The following is a 26,493-nucleotide window of genomic DNA, read 5'->3' as shown; positions in this document are numbered from 1 at the left end:
TAGATTTATATGCTCTATTTTAATACTGAAAAAATAAAAAAGAACACCTCACGTTTTTTCTAATTTTTTTATACTTACTCTTTGTATCTAAAAATCAATGATTTTGCTCCGCAATTATATTATTATCATATAATTTTATCATAATTTTATAAGTATCGATTTGCCCCTCAATTTATAAGTATAATATATTTGTGGACAAATCATTTATGAATTATTGATTATGAGCAATTAGTTTTATTTGATATTATTAATTTACAAGTTGAGGGAACAAATCACCAATTGAGAAGATAATTAATTTAAAAATTGAGAGGCAAATGATCATAATGGGACTAAGTAAAATAATTTATTATGACTTGATAATTCATAAAATAATAGTACCTAAGTAAAATAATTTATTATAACTTGATAATTCAAAAAATGAATTAATAATAAATTTATTTTTTCAATAAACTAAAAGTAAACTGTTAATAAATTTGTTTTTTTAGTAAATCGATAGTAAACTGAAAATTGTTTTTTATTTGAAAATCATACTTAAAAAATGATAACTTTTAATTTTTTAATAATCAGTTTTTTGCAAAAAAAATTCAATAACATCGAAAATATAACTTACAACATGAGTATTTATTAAAAAAAAAAAACTCAAAATATAAAATTAAAGATGAATGGGCTTAGAAAAAAAAAGTCTCAAAAGACTAGCCCAACAAAAAGCTACAAATCAAAGCCCAATTTCTTTACTCTTCTTCTACCTCTCCCTCGCCTTTCCCCCCTACTAATTTTTCATCAATCGCCGAAACAAAAACCAAGTGGGCACTGCCTACACTCACCACCCGCCCCCATGAGCCCCTCAATCACTACATAGCTATGCATCTCAACCTGATATGTTTCAATCTCTCGGCGCCCACCGCCTTATATACCGCTCCCGCATCGCCGCTTACGTCAAAGCCGGCCTCATCGACAATGCAGTTCAACTGTTCGACGAAATGTCCCAATCAAATTGTCGAGTTTTCAGCATCGATTACAACCGTTTTATTGGCGTTCTAGTACGCCATTCCCGGTTTGATTTAGCTCACCACTATTATTCCCAAATGGGCACTCTTGGATTCTCATTATCTCCCTTTACTTACTCTCGTTTCATTTCGGGTTTATGCGAAGTTAAGAACTTTAGTTTTATTGATAAATTGTTGCTTGATATGGAGAGGCTGAATTGCTTGCCTGATATTTGGGCTTTTAATATTTATTTGCATCTTTTATTTGTTGAAGGTAGAGTAGAATTAGCTTTGGAGGTGTTTGAGATAATGCTCGAACGAGGGCGCGAGCCGGATGTTGTAACTTATACTATTATCATTGATGGGTTCTGTAAAGTTAGTAAATTTGATACTGCTGCGGATTTTTGGCGCGATATGGTGAAAAAGGGTTTTGCGCCGGATAATAAAGCTTGTGGCGCGATTGTTGTCGGGTTGTGCGGCGGAGGGAAGGTGGATTTGGCTTATGAGCTGATAATTGATGTTATGAAGAGTGGTGAAGTTAAGTTAGGTACATTGATTTATAACGCGTTGATTAGTGGGTTTTGTAGATTGGGGAGGATTGATAAGGCGCAGGCGATTAAATCTTTTATGAGGAAGAATGGATGTAATCCAGATTTGGTTACGTATAATGTGTTGTTGAATTATTTTTGTAATGAGTTGATGTTGGATGAGGCGAATAAGTTGTTGAAGATTATGCAGAGAAATGGGATTGAACCGGATTTATATAGCTATAACCAGCTTCTTAAGGGGATCTGTAATACAAATAGCGCGGATAAAGGTTACTTGTTTATGACGACCAAGATGGGGCCAAAAGGTTTATGTGATGTTGTTTCGTATAATACTATTATTAAAGCATTTTGTAAGGTGAGTGATACCAGAAGTGCTTTTAAGTTGTTTGAGAAAATGCAGCGGATAAAGATTACACCTGATATTGTGACGTTTACTATACTTATAAAAGCTTTTCTTGGTAAAGGTAGTCCTGATATAGCAAAAAATCTGCTAGATCAGATGACAGAAATGGGCCTTTCACCTGATCGTATTTTTTATACGACTATTATTGATCATTTATGCAAGAGTGGGAGAGTAGAAGCAGCTCAAGAAGTTTTCTCTGATATGGTAAAGCGTGGAATTTCCCCTGACGTGATTTCATATAATGCCCTTATTGATGGGTTTTGCAAATCCTCTAGACTAAGTGGAGCCTTAGACTTATACGAAGAAATGCAAAGTACAGGGTCATATCCAGACGAAGTCACTTACAAATTGATCATTCAAGGGCTTATAGAGGACAAAAGGATTACAGATGCTTCTATGGTGTGGGGTCAGATGATGGATAAGGGCTTTACTCTTGACAGAACTATTGCTGAGACACTTATTAGATCCATTTCTAGAGAAAATGCATCTAAATAACAAATGGTAGTATCTCATAATTGTCTTCCTTCCCCTATTACTATCTTTTCTGTGTTGCTAAATTTCTGCAGTATATGTGCTCTACATCTATTGTCAGGTTACAGCATGCTCTTTCTTATTATGAAAGCTATTGGATAGTGCAATAGTAGGTGTCCTTGGGTTTAAGTACCTTCCTTGTGCAATCATACAGCATTTGGAAGTATAAAAGCACGATATTGCTTAATTTTTAAGGCTCTGGTATAATTTTTCTGCATCTTTTAAAATAATATTCTCTCTTTTCAGACTGAAGCCGTGGGCATCCTTGTTGTTCATTGAATCCGTCCAGATTTGGTTTTTTTTGGTCAGGATACTTCTCCCCAGGGTGATGTTGTTGCTAAATAATTGCCTTGCTGGTGAAATGCAATAGTGCTGCATGCAGGTTTGAGAACTAGCTTTTATTAACTCCTTTGAGATGAAATATTTAATTATATTAACCACAAATGTCCACTAATTAAGTTAAAATGTCAAATAGCTCTAGAAGAAAATATTGCTTTAGAGAAACATTGTGCTGGTAGGATTTTTGGATATATCCAGTTGAGATCTTATTGAGGATGTGATGTGTGTTTTTGCTGTGTATTTGCAGTAGATGATGCTTCTTGGAGCTTTAAGGCTAGATAATCAGAACATTCAACCCATCCTTGTATGTTTTTCTTTCTCATTTTGAAACTTTAGTATTGCAAGAAACTAGATTATCATTGTCATTTGTTCACCTTTTCAGCCTGGTAGTATTCTTTGGACTACTAAGCGTTGCAAAGGGTTTTGCTCTCTTCGGAGTGAGATAGGGAAACTGTAGTTATGTTTTCAGTGAGTTCTTAATTTATTGCATGAATACTATAATTTATAGGTATAATGAAAAGCAAAAATGCAGATATGCTCCATTTTTAATTTTCTAAATGCAGGGTCACATTTGAAATCTTAGAATGTTCAGAAAGTCCAGTATTTCTGGAGAATGGATGTGACAGGAGAATGCTGCTTCAAGATTTAAAGTTCGGATTCAAGAGTACAGCTTCTCAATCTACAAGTGTCACTGCGTACTATCATTTAATCTAATTAGACCTTTAAAGTAGAAATAGAACCAAATGCAGATTTATTGGATTACTGCTGAGTTCCGGATGATCTTGCTGAGGATAAGCTAATGCAAAGGAATTGAAAGCAGACAAGGTTTCCTGATGTTCAACATCCATTTTGAATATCGATTGGAACTCCAAATTTAAGTGATCATGACTGGTTTCCTACCTACATCTACAAATGGGTACCACCAAATCTTACAAAGCTGACAAGGAATTCAAAATGCAATAACAAGGCTCCATAAAGGTGCTTATCATTTTCAATTACTGTATGCTTTTGAGTTGATGGTTTTGCAGCTTAGAACTCCTGAATCTCAAATTGAGACATTTATATACTGGGTGGGTGATTTATTGTTGATTGCTAGCACAAAGCAAATATTCTTTTCTCATACAACTTTGCCGGGTGAAGTTTTATTATTTGTCAGAAGAGATTCTTTGCATGTTGGATCTATTATTTTCCAGATATAAGTCTACTTCCTTGCTTTTTTACCAATTCCTAAAACAACACCTAGAGAAAAGTTTCTTTATCAGATGGTTGAATCTTAAATAGGGTTTAGTTGATATTGCTAGGTGACAATTAAGAAATTTGAGGTTTTTAACAGCCCCTTGTAAAAGGGAACTGAGAGTTCTATTTAAGGACTTATTGTCCTCATATGTGCATACATGCTGTGTTAGAAATCAGTCAGGTGGGCTTGTAGATCCTATATCTTGTATCATACAACTTAAAAGTGAAGGAATCATCACCAAAGAATTACTTGCCTCCCCTAATTAGCATATGTTTGATTCTTTGCCTTGGCATGAATCCTACTTGAAGTTCTCATGAAGTAATCCTCCTTTTCTTACATTCACTTAAAAACAAGACTTCATATTGTGCTTATTTTCTATTCTTCATTTGTCATTTTTTTATTAGTGATATCATGTCTCATGCAGAAACTAACCCTCATTTTATAGTAATTCAGCAGCGTGAAGGCCAACGTGCTCGGCCTCCAACTTCGTCTGGGATAAAACTACCTAGTTCTAGTGGGGCACCAGTTAGTCCAGATGCAGCACCTCTGAATCGTCGGGACCAACGAAACCAGCCACTGGGGTCACGGGGAACAAGACATCAAGGCGATCGTTACAAGCCACAGCGTCCACGGGGAGGGGAACTGCAAGGCGATGGCACATTACAACCTCCACGGAAGCAATCTGCCCCACGTCAAGATCAAGATCGTCAGCCTCATGATCCACATTATGGTGGTGCCGGTGGTGGATACTCGACCCCTTGGTTGTTTCCACACCCTACGGATGGAGCTCGCCCTGTTCATGATCCACAGCGTGATGGCAGATACCATAGTCCGTGGATACGTCTACCACACTATCAAGGAGAAGATCAACACCATCGCCAACCTGCTCGACCACAGCATCAAGGAGACGATCAACACCATCCCCAACTTGCTCGACCACAGCATCAAGTAGAAGAGCAACACCATCCCCAACTTGCTCGACCACAGCACCAAGAAGAAGATCAACGCCATCCCCAACTTGCTCGGCAGCCTGACAGTACCAGTGTCACAGAACCACAGCATCAAGAAAAAGACCACTATCCCCTCCACCCCCGTGATTCTAGTCTTCAACCAGCACACCAACAGGAACGCCCTCGCCAATCAAGCGGCTTGCGGACTCCAGCACCTCAGAAAACTAGGCCAATAACATGGTTAGCTGCAGCCGCATGTGCCATCTTCTGGATAATAATTTTTCTAGCAGGACTAATTGTGCTCATTGTTTATCTAGTGTATCGCCCGCATAGCCCACGGTTTGAGGTGCCCAGTGCCACCTTGAATGCAGCCTTCATTGATGCTGGCTCTTTGCTGAATGCTGATATCACCGTGCTAGCAAACTTCACCAATCCAAATAAGAAAGTGGACGTAGACTTCACTCACATCATCCTTGACCTGTATTACGAGAATACTCATATTGCTACTCAATATATTGAGTCATTTTCAGCAGCAAGGGCTGTCTCAACATTTGCTTATGTTCATTTGGTAACTAGTCAGGTTCGGCTTCCCTCTAAGGAAAGCGTTCAACTCCAAGAGCAGAGTAATAGAAACGGAATCCTATTGAACATAAAAGGAGTATTTAGGGTACGATCTAATCTGGGAAGTTTCCTCAGATACTCTTATCATCTATACGCTCATTGCACCATCATGGTTTCTGCTCCTCCTAATGGTGTCCTGCGAGCAACCAGATGCAGAACAAAACGTTAATGAATGATTTTGCACAATCATTTCTTTGCCATAGCTTTTGCTTCCTTTTCATTTTTGAACCTATTCATCACTTTAGAATTAAAACACTTCAGCAGTTCAGCTTTACTTCATTCCATCTTTATTACAATTGCCTCTATGAATTTCTGCTAACTTCATAAATAAAAGTGTTGAAGTTTTAGGCGTAGGCCTACGAGTGAATAGTGTTAAACCAATCCGACTTCACAAAGTAAAATAGAAAATTTAAAAAAAGAGTCGGTAATTTGACATTTTCAGTGACTATATTTTCTCATACATCAATGCTAGTAAGGTAAATTCAAGTTCACAGAAGCAACAGAGAAACAGACTACTGTAATAATACTGACATTATAATCATGGAATAAAAAATGGAGGACAAACTTCTCATTACAACAGATTATATACAAAGTCTCAACATGATAGATATACAAAATGCCTCAAAAACCTGGCTAGCCCTCTTCAACCCTTCGCAAAGGGTATGTTTCCCTCTAGTATTCTTGGGGGATGAAGACCGTAAGGTAAGTAACTCGGTGTCCGTTGGAAACGGGTAACTCAGAGGTGAATCCTTAAACATTAACATGAATTGTATTAATAATACAGTAATACAAATATAATCCAGGAAACCAAACCAGCCAGTTAGCTCATTACCAGTTGTCAGATAAACCAATTCATCATCAGCAAACATCATGTAGTATGTTCAGAATCTTCTGTAATGATCCCTCGTAAAGAACGGATGCCTTAGGGCTTCATGTGCCGTTAGTCTAGTGGAGGGATCGTACCTAAGGAGACCTTGCAAAAGATCAATGATATCCCCAGCTGAGTGATCTACATGCTGCATTACTATATTCTGCATAGAGAAATACAAACAAAGCACAAAATGAGAATAGAAGGATGAAGACCGGCTTATCATACGGTGGAGAGTTCCGAAACATGTCAAATCTAACATAAGTAGCACAAATGCACCTGAAGGCGAGGTAGCTTCATAACAGCTTTGATACTTTCTCGAGAAGTTGCACCATCTGGCCAGTCCAATCTACCCCTTCTAACATACTTCTCTGCATGCCGACTGAAACAATCACAATCCAACACCCCATACAATAAAGAATGAGATACGAATAAATCTTAATTAGTTGCATTTTCTTCACCAAAGTACAAAAAAAAGCCTAACAGCAAAAAATACATACTCTGATCTTCTCAACATGTGCTGTGGCAATGGTCCCAAAACCCTCTCCATCATGGCCAAGTGCTCTAAGTTTTCATGAGTCTGAAATAATGCTTCTCCCTAGAAACATTTAATACAAACTGATTACCATACTCACTGTTGATATACGAGCACAGTTTCTAAACTTTAGAGACTTTGTAAACGTACTGAGCAGAGTTCAACTAAAATACAACCAGCACTCCATATATCACATGGGTAGCTCCATCCGAGCCCTGATAAACAGAACAACTTAGTGATTAATTTCAATCAATAGGGTGACGCGAAAGATTCATGAAAAATAATCAAAATGGCATACCAAGAATAACCTCAGGTGCACGGTAATGCCGAGTCGAGACAATATAAGTGTGCTCATGATGCCCATAAGCTGTGCTACCAAAATCAATAACCTTGATGGCACTTGACTTTGGCAACCTCTTGTAATAGGTCCCATCAGCAAGCAAGTTTGATGGAACCTGCAATAGTAGAATGGAGCCAAAACTTTAAATCATGACAGTTAAAAAGCAAAAGCCTTCAACAAAAAGCTAGTAGATGGGACAAACAGATATTTGGAAAATTGGAACTCCATCACCAACACAGCATAAAATGTTGCAAAAACATATGCCAAAAGTGTTACCTTGTAGTCTGGTATTTTAATATAGTCTGGAGACTCAAAAAGTATGTTCTCTGGCTTCAAATCAGTGTGGATGAGGTGTAAATCATGCATGACTGCAAACAAATAGCCAGAGTCAGCAGAATAAATTTATTTCCCAACCTCAACAGCAACATCACCTTACGTAGAAAAAATGTTTCTTCATGAACAAGATAAATAAACAAGCAAAACAGATAAATTAAACCAGATCCACTGAGCAGTTTTTTTGGTTCATGCAACTTCAAACAATAAAGGGGGGAAATACAAATTTCCATTGGACGAGAAATAACAAGAGCAACGACTACACACATGCTACACATTCCAATAGTTGCCTGCCCAGCTCGCGGACGAGATCAACTGGAAATGGGCGATAATTATTTTTGCGAAGAAAATCATACAAGCTTGGTCCAAGCATCTCAAAGACCTGTTAAACCATTTAAATCCACCACCAAGACTCAATCCCCAGAATATTTGTAAAAATTGAGAATGATATTATATACCGTATTGTAAAAGGTGTTCATACTTACAATGCATATATGGTTACGGTAATCAAACCAGTTTCGTATTTGCACACAACTGCAATGAATAAGCACTTAACAATCAGCATAGAGCAGCTTGAAGTCCACTAAGAAGCAAACTGAGATTATTCAGATACACTCACCGAACCCCATTTCTGTCGTACTTCCCAAGCAAGTGGAGCACATCAATTTCCAACATTGCTGCTTCACGGTACTTCTTTATGCTTCGCACAACTTTTATGGCAACCATCTCCCTTGCCTCCCTATCCCAACATTCCAAAACCTGACCGAAGGTTCCTGTAGATTAAAAGCAGCTGAAAGTGAGTTCATAATGTAAGAACCAAAATGCCTCAATAGACAGAAAGAAGCTGGGCAGAAAAGGAGGTATCAATTGATTTAATTTTTTGTAGATATCATAATGTTTATAGACGCTAACCTTCACCAATTTTTCTCTGGATCTTATCTGCAGATATACAAGGAACAAACATAAGAAAACTTCAAAAAGCAAATCAATTAAAAACCAAGAAAGAAGACTAAAAACCTTCAAGCTTTTCAACTTAAATAAATCTATGTTTCAAAACCAGTGATGAGATGGAAACATTTAGAGATAGGAGATGTCTGAGGGTAGGGAAGTTGTGAATATTTATTTGAAAGCCATTGTGTCAGCTCTTAAATATATAAAGTAAGTGCAATTTTGGAGGACAGGACAGAGACTTGGAAGTTCAAACACAATTCAGTGAAATCCTAAACCGCAAGGAAAAGATGGACTAAATCAAGTGGATTTACTACATTATTAATGAGCAGCATCCAGTTTTCTGCAGTATACTTAATACGCACCATAACAACTTTATATAATGTAAAAGCCTAATCGATGGTGATTAAGTGTAATTACAGCGAGAGGTTAAATTCTCCCCGAGAGCAAACATGTAATGTCCATCTTTGTCATCGTCTCGCCATGGGGGAGAGCCTTTTTGAGCCAATCCCTTTACAAATAGATTAGAATGGTCCGGGAGTACCCTTGAAGGTCCAGTGCTTGTTCCATTTCCAATCTCTTGCCCATAATACAATCCTGACTGAACCTACACACAGCCATTTATTCATTCTTCGCAACACAAAACTGTAAATAAAATTTAACCCTTCCTCTATTATTCACTTCTTGGATTTTCCCTTAGCAACTCCATAATTTTTGAAAGAAAACATCAGAGAATCAACTCAAAATCATCATAAGAAACAAAAGAAAAACCGACATAAATCCAATCAATTTCAACATCCATTTGATTATATAGGAAAAATCTAGATCATGTATGCTCAACTCCACTAAACCGAACTAAACAAAGGCTCAGTTACTCACTACTTGGACCCTTCTCTCCAATCTGTTCTATCTAATGCTAAACCTTCTACAAACCGACGTGATGCTAAAAACGAAAACCAACCAAAAATTCAGAAAAATAAAACTTCCAGATCCAAATAAAAATCATATTAAACAAAAATCTAGACAATTCAACAATGAACGTACCACCCCGTATGGTTTACCAAATATATGATTTCATCAAGCTAGCTAGATTAGCATAATATACTCAATTGATCTAAATATCTAATATAGCTCCCAAATATATGTTATTTCCACATAAATAAAAAAATCACTGCCTTTTTTTCCCTCATACTCAAATTTCCAAAAATTTATTTTTACAATTTCCATGCAAATTAAAAAAAAACATAAATTTTAAAAGGATGAAACTTTATGCTAAAATTTAACAAATATCATATTTTTCCTAAACAAACAAGCAGATCATTAAACAAGCAGATTCATTTCAACAAAAAAAGAATTGAAAAGGAAAAAAGATTATACCTTTGGATGAGATTGAGATTGGGGAATATCCCAAGCAAATCTTGCCCTTTTTCTGGGACGACGATCCATATGATTATGAGGAAATTGAGTAACGTAATCCATCTCCATCTGATAATAATTCATTAAAAAAACCCCTAATTTAATTGATTGATTGATCTTGATCTTGATCTAAACAGGAATGATTTTTCAATTTCCCAACCCTAGCTCGTTCTTTGGAGTTGATCTAAACCGTTCATTGCTTGGTTTACTATACCTGGTTAGATAGACCCGGAATCTAACTATGGTAAGGTTATGAAATTTCTTGAACTGCGTTATATTTTATTTATTAATTTTAATTTTTTTTCATTTTCTAACCGGAATATACTATTTATGTACGTTAGTATGCGTTATGAAGGGAAAATGTGTAATTACATCCTTCATGTTTATAGGAAAGAACGGATGGGCGCTTTACGTATCGAAGCTTTAAATTTGGTGAAAAACGACTATCGGTTGCACGACGTAAAAGTGCGAAAGGTTGGGATGTTGCGATGCCATGCAATGTTTTAAAAAAATGAAATTAAATCGCTATAAAAATGAAACATCGAGATTTAATATGTAAATAATTCATAATTCAACTACGGATTGGTGCAGATGGACCAAGCGAAACAGTTGAGCTCGCCAAAAAAATTTATAGTTGGAGGCCACTGATCTATAATATTAATCCAATATTTTTCTCACATTTCACAGATTATGCATTTATCCAGTTTTATATTTTGTTATTTGAAGTATATTTTATTTAATAATTTTTTATCACTCTTTTCGTCTCACGTCAGAAGTCATATTGTTTTTATAAGATTTTGCAAAGTTGTTCACTTTTTATTTAGTATTTTTTAAATTTAAACATTTTTTTATATATTTTCTTATTTTATTGTTTGAATATTATTTCAGATTGATTTAGTTTTTTTTTTTTAATACAGTTAGATTTGTAAAAACAAAGACAGTTCGGGCCAGAGTTTGGACTGGTTCAGATATCCTGATATAGGCTATAGTTGGACTGGTAAGGAACACAAGACTCATGAATAAAGCCATAGCCCCCATTAGTAATGCAGAAAATTTAGATATGTATTACTTTTATTACTTTTAATTATAATTTATTATTTTGTCATTTATTATCCGGTTTACAAAATTATTTTAATTATGGTTAAGTCGGGTCAATTAAATATAAATTTATTCACATAACAGTTTTTTTTTTATAAATGGTGATTATATTAGCACTACTACAATCCGATAGACAAAAAAGAGAGCGAATGCTAGAAACTCCAGAAAAGGTCTATGCACCGAAATACATCGTTACCACCAAAAATAAAATGAGTGTCTATAATGAATTACACCCTATCAGTAAAGCGGAGAATTGATTCGGTCGATGCGAGTGATTTGAATTATGAGTTGAATTATTGTTCTAAGTTGAATGTTCTTTCAGCTGTACTTGAGAAGATTTGGTATTGGTCATGTGCAATTTCTTTTATCTATGTGGAATTATACTGGCTTGATTCAAATTCTCAAGAAGTGATTGATTTTTTTGTGGGTAGCATTTTAAAACATAATGGATTAATTGATAGTTCATGGGACTTCACATATGTCATGTGCTGTTCAATTGAATTTTAGTCTCTTAAATATTGCTTGGTACGGTTAGGTACCATATGGAATTACATGAGCTAGAGATGCCAATACAAGACAACAAGATATTTGAATTGGATTATTGTTTGAACAAAAGGTTAACACACCCTCTGAACTTTAAACACGAGATCATTTAATTTAATTTTAACTTGTTTGAGCAATTAATCCCAAATCTCTTCATTTTTTAATCAGATAACCCAATAATTATATTTTAAAAATGCGTAAAATACAAATCGGAGGTGAGGAATGCGAAATAGAAATTAAAAAGTTTCCTAATTGTTGCGATAAAATTATTCTAAATTTATTTTTTGCAATAAAAAATAAATTATGGGGTTATTTGACCCAAAAATGAAGAATTTTGGGATTAGTTGCTCAAACAAGTTAAAACTGGATCAAATGACCTTATGTCACAAATTCGAGGGGCGTGTTAACCCTTTATTCATTATTGTTTAGGTTGAATTTGTTTTTTGCTTGAGGAGAGTTGTTATAGGAGCATCAACAAGCTTCTTATTTTGAGGTCTGTAAAAAGTCCATATCTCATGGTGCTTTTTTTTTTTCTAGAAATATTAGAGGCACGTGATGGAGCAAGTAAATAGAAATATATAATTAGATTTCGAACAGAAGATAGATAATTGAGGTTTTACTAGCAATTTTTGGCAAAAATCAAAAATTGCATAGTATTGTGGCTGATTCTGGTTTTACTAGCAATTTTTTGCAGGCATGTTTTCAACAATTTTAAACCAAGCTGGTCATATTTATTTGATAAATATGTACCAGTTCGAGGGGAGGTAATAGAGATCAAAAAATGCTCATGAGGTTGTTTTGTTGTTGCTTCCGCTAATTTTTGTGCTGCTGCTCCTGGTGATTTGTTATTGCCAGCTAGATTACATCTGGATTACAGTTGTAATCCAGCTGGATAACATGCTATAAGTGTGTGTATTAAGAGTTGGAAATAATTGTTGTTTTTCTTCTATAAATACAACTTAATAGCTCTGTATTACTCTGTAATCTACAAACTTCGTCAAAATTCTAACAATATGAACACTAGCTCTAAAGACCAGTGAGCTATAATTCAAATATTATAAACAGACGATATTTTATTAAAGTTGTGTGGGCTGAATTTCTTTCATAAATGTTATCTATATTCCGATTATCAAATTTAAAAAAAAACAGTGGTTCTGAAGCAAAATGTGAGTTGAAGCTAATGTCTTAACACCCTTTAGATTTTGTGGTTGTCGTCCAATTTGGTAGGATGGTTCTCCAAGCCAGAAACAGTTGAACTACTTTTTATTTTCTTTACAGTTCATGCCTCTGGCTAAAACAATGCTGCCCATCAAATTATTTGCAGACAAAAACAATAATAGTATATTATATTATTGAATTTATAAAAAGCTACCTCAAAGAATTTATAAAAATGTAAAAGAAAATTGAAAAATATTTATAAAAGTAAGATATGGATTTATAATTAATATAATTTCGGTATAATTTGATATACTATTTTAAATAAAAATTTAGTATATATTTTGATGTATAACTCTAAATATATTATTAATTTAATTTTACATACCAATATAAATTATCAATATAATATTGATCTAATTTTAGTGTGCTTGTAATTTATACAGTATCTCATAGATTGGTTATTTTTATGTGTATTTTATATACTTTTGTATATTATTAATATAATTTCATTTATATCTTAGTATATTGTGGGTACATTTTATTATACCTTTTATACATTATTTTACGAATTTAACATATTTTCATGTATAGATCTTTTTAAAATATTATGTATTTATTTTTAGTATACTTTTAATACATTATTATTATTATTATTATTATTTTAACATATTTAAAATGTTCTTGATATATTGTTCGTATAATTTCATTATTCATTTAGTTATATAAATATTAAATTTTAAGTGTCATAAATAAATATATTCTATTTAATTCTAATGTTAAGAGATTCAAGTAGATGTCAGTGAATTTTTCAATCACCAAATTGAACTTTTTTTTTTTCAGTCTGAAATATGGAATATTTCACATTTTCATTCTTAAGTAGACCTATTTTCTATCATTTTCCTCTCTTTAATCCTCTAATAATGAACAATAACACAATCATTTCTTCACAGTACAAATCCAACCAAATCACCTCAATTGACAATTTTTTTTTTTTTTATAAAAGTCTTCCTTCCCAAACTTTTTTCATAACTTACTTTTGCATATTAACCACAAATTGGTCGATTTACAAATAAATGAGTTAAAGATCTATCTTCAATTTTCTTTTTATAAATATATCAGTCTCGGCCACATCTTACATTCTCTATAAAAAAAAGGCACAAATTTTTGATCAGACTTAATGTCTTATTTTATTTTATATATTTTTAGATCTGTAAATGTCTTTAAATTGAATCTCAACTTTGTAGGGTCGTCACTACTCAATCTCGTTTAAAGTTAAATATATGGTGCTGGAGATTTTAAGAACATTGTCACTCCTAATGTCTTCTTGAATATTCACTGCATATAAATATACTTTAAACATGCTAAATAAAAATAAATCAAGTTGCATGTTGAAAAGTTTAAAATTACAAAGTGAAGTTTTTGATAATAGAATCGTAAATATTATAATTTTGAAAGTAAGCTAATGGTCTATGTTTTCATCGATAACTTATAATGACGTAAAGAATTGATAAAATATAAAGTAAAACTAATCATTCACCAAAGTGAAAAAGCTTACCAATGGGAGTTGTTCCAAGTGGTAAGCGGTTTGGTATCGCTTAAGCAAGGTTTTGGGTTCGAGTCCTTGTGAATGCAGAAAATTCCCACTGGCAGACTCACCCATCATGCCAGGTGCGCGACGCGGGTCGGATCCGGATTAGTCAGGGCGAAGCCTTGGAAACCGGATGGGCTTTTTATTTTTGCGGAATATTCAAGAGCTAAGACCATTTATTATCAAATCATGCGCCTATTGCCACGGCTGTTGATATCGGTATTTTGAGATTTAAAACGAGAGAGAATTTCCCATTGGTAGCAAATGATTATCCTTTAAAAGATTGCCCGCACAGACTCACACTCGGACTCATCTTTTCAAAGGGCCGGGGACACTTTGATGGCTCGATGAAAAAATAAAAAAAGTGAAAAAGCATAGTCACTCAATTTTGGTCTGTTTAAAATGCACCTTCCTACCTTCTCATCTTTTACATGATTCAACCAATGAACAATGACTTTATAGTATAAACTCTTAGTAGCGATATGTTATAATGGCGAATTTAATTTCTTCTACAAACATTCATCTTCCGATGATAATAATGATAATAATAATAATACTTGCACATGATTCAGAGGTCAAAATAAGGAGAAAACAAATCTTTAAAAAAATTAGGGATTAGGTTTATTATTGGGCGTAGGGTTCTTTTTCTGATAATTGCATGGCACGTCACCTTTATAATGCCAACAAAATTGGCTCATTTTTCACAATCAATCCTCATTTTGCTCTGGTCTATATATGTTTGTTTGTTTTTGGTGTACAATCGTAAATTCCAAACCAATTAATAAAGCAATCACCAACTCTTCCACATGCTCATTTGTTAGGTAGGAATGCATATATATATAAAATTATTAGAAAAATAATTATACTTTAAATAATAAATTATAGTTGCATTATTTTTAACTTCTTTCAAATAATATTAGGATTTAATTGATTAAAAATAAACAATAAAAGATAAATTATTTCAAATAAAAAATATAGAGACTACCCGAAAATTATTTTGGTCGGAATTAAATGTGTTTATACTCTATTATTTTATGGAAAGACCCAATTTTATTAAAATTACAAGTGTATGGATTTACTATTCACAAATAAAAATATAAAGACTATTTTTTATGAATAAAAATATAAAGACTTAATACCCAAAATAATACAAATACAAGAATTAAAATATGAATTTTGCCATTTAAGATTCCTGACAATTTTTACCTATAATATATAGAAAATAATGGATGAGAGCATATAAATGTATTAAATGACTCTTTCTAATTTATTATTATATGATTATTTAATTATAAATCTACGATTGTTAACTAATTTACTATGAAATTAATAATAAAAAAACTAATTTATTATGAATAATATATTTATATAATTATTTAAAATAAAATGCAATTTAATTTAATTTAAAAGTAAATGATAAATTTAACTTGAATAAAAAATAATAATTATTCCCTTAGCCTTACTTATTCACTTAGCCTTTATATTTTATGATTCATTAAATTAGTGAAATTGAGGACAATTGGAACAACAGTCTACTCAGGCCTTGACTATATTAAGATATCTTTTGTACTAGCATAACATATCATACTCATTTATGGTTGGTTCAGTCTGTGGATCGGTCTAGTCAAATTTGCTAAAATCGGTTAAATTTTAACCGGGCTAAAACCGGTTTTAAATCATGGGAAAGTTAGGTTTGAGTCGGTTTCAAATCATTTGGAACCAGAATCGACGATTCCAGTTCCAACCCTTTTATTAAAAAAAGAACAACTATATTAGTATTATCAGTTTAGGTAACAACCATAATTGTTTGGAATAAGAATTTTTTTAAGTTCACTTGAATATGAGAGGTCAAGTTCGGCAAATCTACACCATTCGTCGCCAATAAATGGTGTAAATTAACTTAAGTTAATTTAAATTTTAATTTGATCTATATTTTCATTTGTAATGAATGTTGTAGATTTATTGAACTTTACCTTTGATGTTCAAGTAACCTTAAGAGGACCTTAATAGAATCTTTGCCCAAATGTTTTAGTGATTAGATAGTTAGCTAAAATTAAATACAAAGTCTAATATCATATTTCAGTATTTTAGCCATCTGAAAAATTATACTAATTTTTAATTACTGTTTGTATTTTGTACAATCAAATTTGATTTAGTCTTTTAATTTTAGCCACTTTTTGGATAAGTTTTAAAAAACCATATTTATGTTAATACTTTTAGTATTATTTTAATTATCTATATATCAGTCAATAAAATTAATAATCATAATTCAATATAAGATATTTTTTAATCCAATAAAAATTATAACTAATCTCTAATTTATTTATATTATTCCGACGAATTCAAGTGATAATATTTCACGAGTACTATTTTCATTTTTAAAACTTCCATCATCACCGTGCTCTATTTTCAACATGACATCAATGAACACAATATGACCTTGATTCATCAAAAAAATTTGCATTTAAAGTATGAAAAAATGTCAAATAGTCTCAATGATCGGATCTCAAACAACAATAAAAATAATTTATCAAAACTTCACAAACTAAACTCACCGAAACTCATTTCCTTGTCTTATGTTTGTATTTCCTATGTTTATTATTTTTTTTCCAATAAATTACTCTGTTGTGAAAATTTAGATGTATTTTGGCGAGTTTAGTTTTTCTTATTAATTTTTTTAATGTGAAATTTTAGATGACTTTTTAAATTAAAATACAATATGACTTTTGTTTAATTAGGGGTACAATTTTTGTTCCACTTAAATTGTGCCTTCCATGCGTTCTCAAAATAAACATAAGATATGGAGATGATAAAATTCCGGCTAAAGGCCGGAAGCCATCACTTTCTCACCCCCTACAAACAATTGTTAGTGGAAAAAAAATTTAATTTTTTTAGAGACCCATCATTTTAATTGAGAAAGTGACTGTTTATTTAAACCAAATCAACTCTCATATAGTGATTTAGCATATTTATTTATTTTGATGAATGATGGTATTGGTATTATAAAGTACATTAAAATAATTTATCTTAATCTAAATATTAACAAATCAATACAATTGATCTGAATTAGTACATTAGTATTAAAATATTAAAAATAAAGTTTGCGCACTCTTAATAAATTAAAAGTATACACTTGCAAAATTTTTTTGCCTTGCATTAGGAGAAACGACATAAATAAAATCAAATAATCTCATTTCAAACTCTAAAACATATGTGAGTTGATAAAGTGGTCTTTTATATTTAGAGAGATTGCAGGTTTGAATCAATTTATGTATGTAGCCGTTTAAAATTTGGGGTCCAATCTTTATCTATTATAAGAGATCTATCGGACTCAAAAAAAATTAGTTTGAATGTGAAAAATTTAAAAATATCGTTTAATAGTTGGAATCCGTTCATAATATTTTATGGTCATACCACCAAAATCCGATTTCAGAATTATGAGCCATACATAAACCCCACTATATATCTTGTGTGGATGTCCGAAACGGAGGTGTTAGTATCATACCATATATTTCTGTCGGCCAGCACAAACAATAATAATTAACTTTCTCATAATTGTCATTTTCCAAAATGGTCCTGCATTGGTAGATACAGCATTTACAAACGTGCTAAATATTGGAGATGTATTTATTTTTTCAATATTTATATTTTTTATGCTAACTTAGATAATAGATTGGGGTGAGTATGGTTCGGTTCGGTTCGGTTTGATTTAATAATCTCTAAAATCAAATCATATTTTAAGGAAAAATATAAAAATTAAACCACGCCAAATATTTATGTAAAATGTTGATTCGGTTAACCAAACTTTAGCATCGGTTTTGGTTTCGATTTGGTTCGATTTGGTTAATATAGATTTCGATAAAAATTATATATAATTATACGTAATAATTAAAATTATATATAATTATTTTTACTTATATGTGTGTATTAGTTTATATGTTTTATTTTCATATATGTATCTATACACACATATTATATTTTTGTATAAATATTTCAATAAATAAATTTTATATTTATTTAAACATATATAAATATTAATAAAAATAATATTATTGGTAAACTTTGGTTTTTCGGTCAGTTCGGTTAACCACTAGTTGAAACCAAACCGAAACTAAAAACCATACTTTTTTATTATTTGAAACCAAAGCAATCCATTTTAACCATTTTAACCAAACCAAAATTAATTTTGGATTGGTTTGGATCGGATTAATAATTTGGTTTGGTTTTCGCTCACCCCTAATAATAGAGATAAAATATTCAGTACATTTTTTATTTTACAATTATTGGATAATATATTATATTTATTTTAAATTATTGATAATATATTTTATTTTGAAACGGATAATAGATAAAATGTAAACATATTTTGAGCTATTGTCACTAGAAATTCCTAATTTACAAGTTTTTATTATTATTTAAGCACATTTAATCAAACTAGTTTCGCATTACGTGCTATGCACGTGGCTCGTAACGTAACTCGTCAATGTACATATTAGTAAATTTATTATAATCATATTAATTTTTTATTTATAATTAATATTAAATTAGTTAAAAAAAATTATAAAAATAAATATAATATATTCGGTTATTAAATTTTTTTCATACTGAATTTTTTTTTAGTTTTATAATAACCACAATGAAATAATTAATTTAATTTTATTAATAATATCTTTAAAAATAATAAGATTGAAATTTAAATAATAATATATTGACCAAATACAGTGTTTTAATTTTATAGTTCAATCAAACTAATAGATAGATATTCCTACTAATATAGTGTTTTAATTTAAATAATAATATATTGACCAACTACAGTGTTTTAGCTACCTATTATAATTAGGACTTTAATTGTAATAGTGGTTAATTAAATAATTAATTAATTTAATAACAAACTGAAAAGGATTATTAAGTAAATTTGCTTGTCCCACCCATCCGTGCTTTTATATATAGTATAGATGTGGCAATTCACTTCTCAACTTTTTATTTTGTGGCATACAAATCAAACCTTTCATTTTTTGCCTTTTTGCAAAAAAACCCTAAAATGGCACTGGACTATAAAATGAAAAGTCTAAAAAGATTGAAATATGAGGTGTGAGGTTTGATAAAATATGCTTAAATCAAAAATAAAACTCAATTTTAATAAATTTATTTTTAAAATAAAAATTACCAAAACTTTAGTCCCGCCGTCATCGGCCACCGCTATGCTCCCCCACTCCGGCCGGCCGCTCACCGGAAAAATCATCTTCTCTGTCAATGGAGAAGATCTCAGATATGTCTTCTCTATTAATTGAAAAGATAGATCTGAGCATGTCTTTTTTATTACTCTTCTCCATTCATAGAGAAGACGAGCTCGTCTTCTGCAAAATACTCTTCTCCATTAATAGAGAAGACAACATGTCTCTCCATTTTGGAGAAGACGAGCTCGTCTTCTCTATGAATGGAGAAGACCAAGCTGCTGTCTTCTCAATAAATGGTGAGGACAACAAGTTCTCCAAATCTCCATAAATGGAGAGGAGAACATGTCTTCTCCATTAATGGGGATGACATTCTCAGAAGATTAATGGAGAAGACAGATCTGAGGTCTTCTCCATTAACGGAAAAGACGAGTTTTTCAGCGGCCGGCCGGATTAGGGGAGGAAGGCGGTGGCTAATGGTCGGCGACGGCAGGATTAAATTTTTGGAATTTTGTAATAAATATAAAGTTTTGTGATAATTATGGTTTAATTAATTTACTAAAACTGAATTTTATTTTAATTTAATTTAATTAGTTAATTGTTTTTAAATATATGAATTTTATATTAATTTAATTCAATGATTGAGTTTCAATTTGATTTTTTTGTCATGTGGTTTGGTTAGAATTTTTTTTTGTTTGAGTTTGTTTGGTCATCATGGGTTTGATTAAATGAGTGGGCGTTGTTATATCAGCAATTTGCTGACTTGGCAGTGATATAGATGTCAAGTTGGCAAAAATCTGGTTCGATTCAAAAAATGTCTATAAAAATTACCGAATATGTTAAAATTGGCTAATTATGAAAATTTTAAAATGTTTAGCTCTACCCGCAAACGTTTGATATTTTAATAAAATTAACCTGTAATAAAATTATATCAGTATTTATTTGCGTAATTTAAAACAAAACACCCTCTATTTTAATATGTACAATTTTGACTAAATGGACAAGTAAAAAAATAGAGGGAGTAACAAATTTGAATAATTATTGATAATTTAATCCATACAACTTGCAGGAATAATTCCTTTTACCGATAATAATAAAAATAAAACTTTTCAAATTTATCCTAATTGTGTTTAATTAGGATAAATTATGATATAATTAGAGTTTTGAATAAATAAAATATATTTAATTGTGTTTTATTAGTTTAATTAGGATATAATTAAAGCTTTGATTAATTAGAATATAATTAATTATGTTTAATTAAGTAAATTTGATTAATTAAATAAAATTAAAAAACTCACTCTCCGAGAGGTTTTTTTTGATACGAAAACGCAAGTTTTGGGTTTATTTGTACCAAAAGCGGCGAAAATGACTCATTTGATATTTCGTGCCAAATTGAGGGGGTGAATTAATCCTTTGTTCATTATAGATCCCACTGCAGATTCCATTCACATTAAATTTTTGATGGCCCCTCCGTCTAATCATTTTGATGTACAAAGTGTTTGATTCTGAGTAAATTGTTTTTAATAATTTGTTTTTGAAGATTCACTTTGTATTATATAGATGTAAAGTTAGCATTTACCTCATAATTATAGTTAAATATTGAAAATTAAATAATAAATAGGTTATCAAAACATTTTCAAAGATGTTAATTAGAATTTAATATCTAGACTTAATAAACTAAATTTAGTTAAAAATTATTTATTGATTTGCACTTCAACTTAATTTGGCAGTCTATATTTTTTAAAAAATTCAAATGTTTGCTCTTTTTTTTTTATCAATTTTAATGAAAATATTAAATTATTAATTATAATATTTGATAAAAGTTTATTTCAAAAGTTACATTAAAAAATAGTGAGACAATAATGTTTATAAAAGATAATCACCGATTGACCGTTCATCCTAATAGTGAGACATTAAAATATAATCATTAAATGACTATTTATAATGTTTTCTTAATTTCACATATGATTATATATGTATAATAGTAGACGTATTCGTATATGGTTTATAAAAGTAACCTTTATTTAAAATAATTTTATTTTTTGATAATTTGGAAAGGAGGCAGTGCTTGTGGGAAAAATCGAACGCACGACCTAACAGTTTGCTGTTTAGCGCTTAAATCATTTGTGTTATCGCTCATTGGTTACGCTAAAGTATATTGCAGGGAAGAATTGATGGAAAATCAATATAAAAAAGGATTAGTTAATTAATTTATATCAATTTACTATATATAGATTAATTCTATATTTGTATGAAATTATTAGCCGAAAAAATTAACAAATCGGGAGCTTTGTCAGTAACTGCCATAGTGGTATGCATCACACTAATCACATAATGCTATCTTTTCAGCATTATTATCCCATGCATCAATAATTGCTCGTCCAATTGTGCAATATACAATTCGAATTTAACATATAAGTTTAAAATATAAAATATTTTAAAAATCATAATTGCTCCAACAAAACTTTTTATATAAACTAGTGTAGATTATTTAATTAATTTTTCATAAATTTATCGACGTGTTGTAATATTATTGGTCTGTCGGAACCGATGATATCGAAAACAGAGTCTAGGTAATAGTTTGTATTGCCTTTATTGCCCGCCATTGTCTTTAAATATGAAGATGAATCTCCAAGATTTGCACAAGAAAAAAATAACTCATAGCATAATGGATTTTTTTGCTCTTCCATTATGGTCATCTCTTCTCATACTCATCCCATTATTTCTCATCTTCAGAAGCAAAAAAGATGCTAAAAAAAACCTACCACCAAGCCCTCCAAAGCTTCCAATTATTGGAAACTTGCACCAACTTGGCAGTGAATTACACCATTTATCATACACAAAAATGTCCCACAAATACGGTCCGGTTATGCTTCTCAATCTCGGAAAACTAAAAACCGTAGTCATTTCCTCTGCCGAAGCAGCAAAAGAAGCATTCAAAGTTCATGATCTTGCTTGTTCGAGCCGACCGCTTTTAGACGGTTCCGGTCGTCTCTCATACAACTACTTCGACGTTGCGTTTGCACCGTACGGTGAACATTGGAGGAACATGCGAAAACTGATCATTCTTGAGCTTTTTAGCTTGAAAAGAGTTCAATCTTTTCGACCTATAAGAGAATACGAAACCGGAGTGTTGATGGAGAAATTAACCGAAGCAGCGGCTACTTCGACTCCGGTAATTCTAACCGACATGATATTCGCACTTATAGCGAACGTGACGATGAAAATGTCGTTTGGGTTCGAGTATAGAGGTAGCGATTTTGATAAGGCGCAGTTTCATGAAGTTGTTCATGGGACAGAAGCAATATTAGGAAGCTATGCTTATAGTGAACTAATTCCAGTGATAGGGTGGTTGCTGGATCGAATCGGAGGCAGACATGCGAAGACGGAACAAGTTTTTCGTGATTTGGATAAGTTTTTTCAGCATATTCTTGATGATCATATGAAACCAGGAAGGGAGAGGAGCCATGATGATATGATTGATGTTCTTTTGGGTATTGAGAAGGAACAAGCTGCTAAAGGTGGTCAAGTCGAATTCACTAAAGTCAATATCAAAGGAGTTCTCATGGTAAGTTATTTTCTTTCTTTATTTTTTTTTGCTTTTGTAAGGTTATTTTTTTTATTATTATATTTAATTCTCGACCACGCAAGGCCTCTCCCCTATAGGGGAGAAACTTTTAGGTGAATCAATCTCAACACGTAGAATAATAAGCCGTTTATTTAAAGTGTGAGACGTTATCATTCTTGCTCGAGCTGAGGTCGAGCAAGGTGGCAGGCTTGAGCCTAACTCGAGTAGATCTCGAGCCAAGGCAGATTTCTTTGCCTTTTCAATCACTTTCATACAATATTAGAACACTTGACAAGGCAGATTTCTTTGCCTTTTCAGTCACTTTCACACAATATTAGAACATTTGATTTAACACTCTAAATACACTCCATTATCATCGATCAAATATATCTATAAAAACTAAAACTATCATTTAAATTTTTAACTGCTGCAAAATTTCTTGCCATCTTTTTCATCATCTCACATAAATCACAGAAATTTTAATTGGGGTAATTACATAGAAAATCACGAGCTTTAAAATATTTTATAATTTCAACACTAACTTTTAATTTTAACAATTTTTAAAAATGAAATACCAATTTTTACAATTCGGAACACCAAATACTTTTCTGGCAAAAAATATTAATATTAACTTCATATATGCGGGCAGCATCATCAGCTACCTAGAGTTTGTTTTTGCATATCTCAGAATTTGGCCCTACTCATATAATTAAATGAATATAGTTTCTTTATGCATAGTGCCAATTTAAAGAAAGACAATAGCTTTATAAAGAAAAGTATTATGACACAAGAAAACTTGCTTTAATTGTCCTTTTTTTTAACCTTAGTGAAGTGCAATAATTGTAAAGATTACTCATTACAAACATTGGGTGTGAAATTATTTTTCAGAATCTGTTTGTGGGAGGAGTAGACACATCAGCAATTACTCTGAACTGGGCCATGGCAGAACTGATGAAGAATCCAAGAGTGATGAAGAAAGCACAGGATGAAGTAAGAAAAGTAGTTGGAAACAAAGGAAGAGTAACAGAATCTGAACTCAGCCAGCTTCCATACATAAACATGATCATAAAAGAAACTTTCAGGAAGCACCCACCAGTCCCACTCCTAATTCCAAGAGAAACCATTTCAGACATCACACTCAATGGCTACAAGGTTCCTGCCAAGACAATGCTACAGGTTAACGTATGGGCGATCGGACGAGATCCGAATAACTTTAAGGATCCTGAAGAGTTCTACCCCGAAAGATTTGAAAAAAGCGCGATCGATTACAAAGGAAGTCATTTCGAGTTGTTACCGTTTGGGGCGGGTCGGAGAATGTGTGTGGGGATGCATGTAGGGGAAATGAACATTGGGACTGTACTTTCTAATCTAGTGTATGGTTTTGATTGGAAGTTACCTAATGGGATGAGTATTGAAGATCTTAATATGGATGAAATGGATCATGTGGCTCTTACTGTTACTAAGAAAGTACCTCTTCAGCTTGTGCCTGTTAAGTGGAATCCATGATGATGATCACTGCTAGAAGAAGAAGAAGAACTGAGATGTGATGATATTAACTATGCATTTCAATAAGAGCATGCATGTGCATCTGATGGATGTGTACATGCATGCATGCAATGCATATATGTATGTTTGTATTGTTGTTATTGCTGCTACATGATGATTATCTAACGTCATGTAATGTTTCTTCAAGTATTTTTGTTGCTTCAGCAATTTATCTGTCTTAATAGCAATTGAACTTCTATAAGCAGAATAAAGCATTTGCTGTTTTACTTAGCTGAGTGCAAAAACCGAACCAAACTGAAGTATTGGACCGAAAAATTCAGTTTGGTTCGACTTGACATAATAATTTGGTATTTCAGTTCAGGTCAGTTTTAAAAGTAAACAATTTCAGTCATGTTTTGATACTAACAGAACTGAACAGAAAAATTAATTGAACCACTAGTTCGATTTATTGAACTTTTTTAGATCCTAGTAAATTTGGTTTTAGTTTATTTCGGTTTGAACAGAATACATATCCCTAGTCATATCTGAAGATCAATTGCTAATATAATCAGTTCAGAAAAAACACATTTCAATGAATGAATTGTCAAATTGTGATCAACAATGGGTTTTTTAACAGTTGATGGATATGGAAATTCAGTTACCATACCTAAACGATGAGAATATAGGAGGATAACAGGCTTGGAAATCCCCTCCAAGCGAGGCTCTTATGGAATTTGTGGAGCCAGACTGCATAATGCCAAGAGCAACCTGACGATCACGCAGACAATAATCAGAAACTCAGCTACTAGACAATTCTTGATAAATTATTGACAATAATTTAGTGTACAGTAGCAGCATGGGAATTTTCAGAAACATTCTGCAGGCTAAAGTACAAGAGAATTATTCTTATCAACAATGCAATTATGCAAATATTAAAGCACCTTTCCATACCACTTTCATTTAATACCATATTATATGAAACAAGTGCAAAAGACATGTAGATGTATAACCACAACTGAACAACAACCGACTCATATAGTTGTTCTGTTTCAAGTCTGCGGGCGCCCACAAATTCCAGGCCAAGCCGCTGCCATGGCCAGCCTACATATCTAGGACCATTTCGGCCTCTTGAAGCTGATGGCTGAGCTGCTTTACTCTATTCCTCAGCCTGGATGCTCTCAAGTTGGCCAATCTCAACGACTTCTCAGCAGCCACTCTTGCTGCCATGGCAGCAGCTGCTGTCTCTTCTTTGAATGTTAGCTTTTTCTCTGATTCTAACATGGCTAGCCTTGCTTCTTCAAGTTCCTGTGTTAGTGCAGACGAGTGACAACTACATGTACATGGCCAAGGACATAAGAATTAGGCTTAGAAACCTTAATAAGAACTCCAGAAAACAATCGAGTATTAAAGCATGTTGGAACCACTTCATTAGAGATTTTTGTCAATTTCACTAACTAACATAAGCCTAAAACTCTGAGTCTCCGGTTCCAATCTATCCCTTACTTTCATGATATCATCAAATTGTTTCGCAATTTCATCTGTTTGCTTATTCAAACCGCATGCCTAATACAAGCTTCAACCCCTTATGATCGCACTTATTATCATACAAAATCTTTTTTTTCTTCCGTGTAATGCTGCCCTCCCCAACATCACATTCTGAATCATCATAGTCACTTGCATATCCTACATTCGCATCTCGACATTCAGATAAATGTCTTTTCATGCTCGACATCCCAACTGCTTCATTAATTATGGGCTCCGACAGACGTGTGAACCTCCTACAATTAGCTCTATCATTCCTCGCCTGAATACATTCTTCAGTAT

General features: G+C 32.4%; 4 protein-coding genes across 13 annotated transcripts; 3 read left to right on the top strand and 1 right to left on the bottom strand.

The window, feature by feature from the left end:
* The first annotated feature begins 752 nt into the window (after positions 1-752).
* On the top strand, positions 753-4,634 carry LOC126654851 (pentatricopeptide repeat-containing protein At1g13040, mitochondrial). 9 transcript variants are annotated; one of them, XR_007632737.2, is made up of 7 exons: positions 754-2,438; positions 2,715-2,850; positions 3,055-3,111; positions 3,190-3,275; positions 3,371-3,471; positions 3,557-3,785; positions 4,490-4,618. XR_007632737.2 is itself a non-coding variant. In XM_050348847.2 (2 exons), the coding sequence occupies exon 1, from the start codon at positions 879-881 to the stop codon at positions 2,430-2,432; it is 1,554 nt and encodes a 517-aa protein (XP_050204804.1). In that variant the 5' UTR covers positions 753-878; the 3' UTR covers positions 2,433-2,438; positions 2,530-2,708. The 9 variants fall into 9 exon arrangements, 1 of the variants encoding a protein (XP_050204804.1); XR_008789533.1 differs by having other exon boundaries at positions 3,371-3,785; positions 4,501-4,634; XR_007632736.2 differs by having other exon boundaries at positions 3,371-3,785; positions 4,498-4,633.
* LOC126657295 (MADS-box MEF2 type transcription factor MIG1-like) lies at positions 4,456-5,889 on the top strand. Its single transcript, XM_050351961.1, has one exon. The coding sequence runs from the start codon at positions 4,456-4,458 to the stop codon at positions 5,782-5,784; it is 1,329 nt and encodes a 442-aa protein (XP_050207918.1). The 3' UTR covers positions 5,785-5,889.
* Positions 5,890-6,128: 239 nt separating this feature from the next.
* Positions 6,129-10,319, bottom strand: LOC126654852 (serine/threonine-protein kinase AFC2-like). Of its 2 annotated transcripts, XM_050348848.2 has the most exons (13): positions 10,017-10,311; positions 9,060-9,246; positions 8,604-8,630; positions 8,311-8,464; positions 8,177-8,225; positions 7,959-8,073; positions 7,635-7,726; positions 7,317-7,473; positions 7,169-7,233; positions 6,984-7,081; positions 6,763-6,865; positions 6,448-6,646; positions 6,129-6,364 (listed from the first exon to the last, which is right to left on the bottom strand). In XM_050348848.2, the coding sequence occupies exons 1-12, from the start codon at positions 10,137-10,139 to the stop codon at positions 6,497-6,499; spliced, it is 1,320 nt and encodes a 439-aa protein (XP_050204805.1). In that variant the 5' UTR covers positions 10,140-10,311; the 3' UTR covers positions 6,129-6,364; positions 6,448-6,496. The 2 variants fall into 2 exon arrangements, 1 of the variants encoding a protein (XP_050204805.1); XR_007632742.2 differs by lacking the exon at positions 6,129-6,364 and having other exon boundaries at positions 6,509-6,646; positions 6,763-6,854; positions 10,017-10,319.
* An 11,931-nt stretch (positions 10,320-22,250) lies between these two features.
* LOC126655171 (cytochrome P450 71B26-like) lies at positions 22,251-24,960 on the top strand. The gene is made up of 2 exons (XM_050349199.2): positions 22,251-23,184; positions 24,073-24,960. Exons 1-2 carry the CDS (start codon positions 22,285-22,287, stop codon positions 24,688-24,690), a joined length of 1,518 nt encoding a protein of 505 aa, XP_050205156.1. The 5' UTR covers positions 22,251-22,284; the 3' UTR covers positions 24,691-24,960.
* Positions 24,961-26,493: the final 1,533 nt, after the last annotated feature.

This window comes from Mercurialis annua, linkage group LG7 (assembly GCF_937616625.2).
Source record: "Mercurialis annua linkage group LG7, ddMerAnnu1.2, whole genome shotgun sequence".
Lineage (NCBI taxonomy): Eukaryota > Viridiplantae > Streptophyta > Magnoliopsida > Malpighiales > Euphorbiaceae > Mercurialis > Mercurialis annua.
Note: the sequence above shows the minus strand (reverse complement) of the source record. Positions and strands in the feature narration are given on the sequence as shown.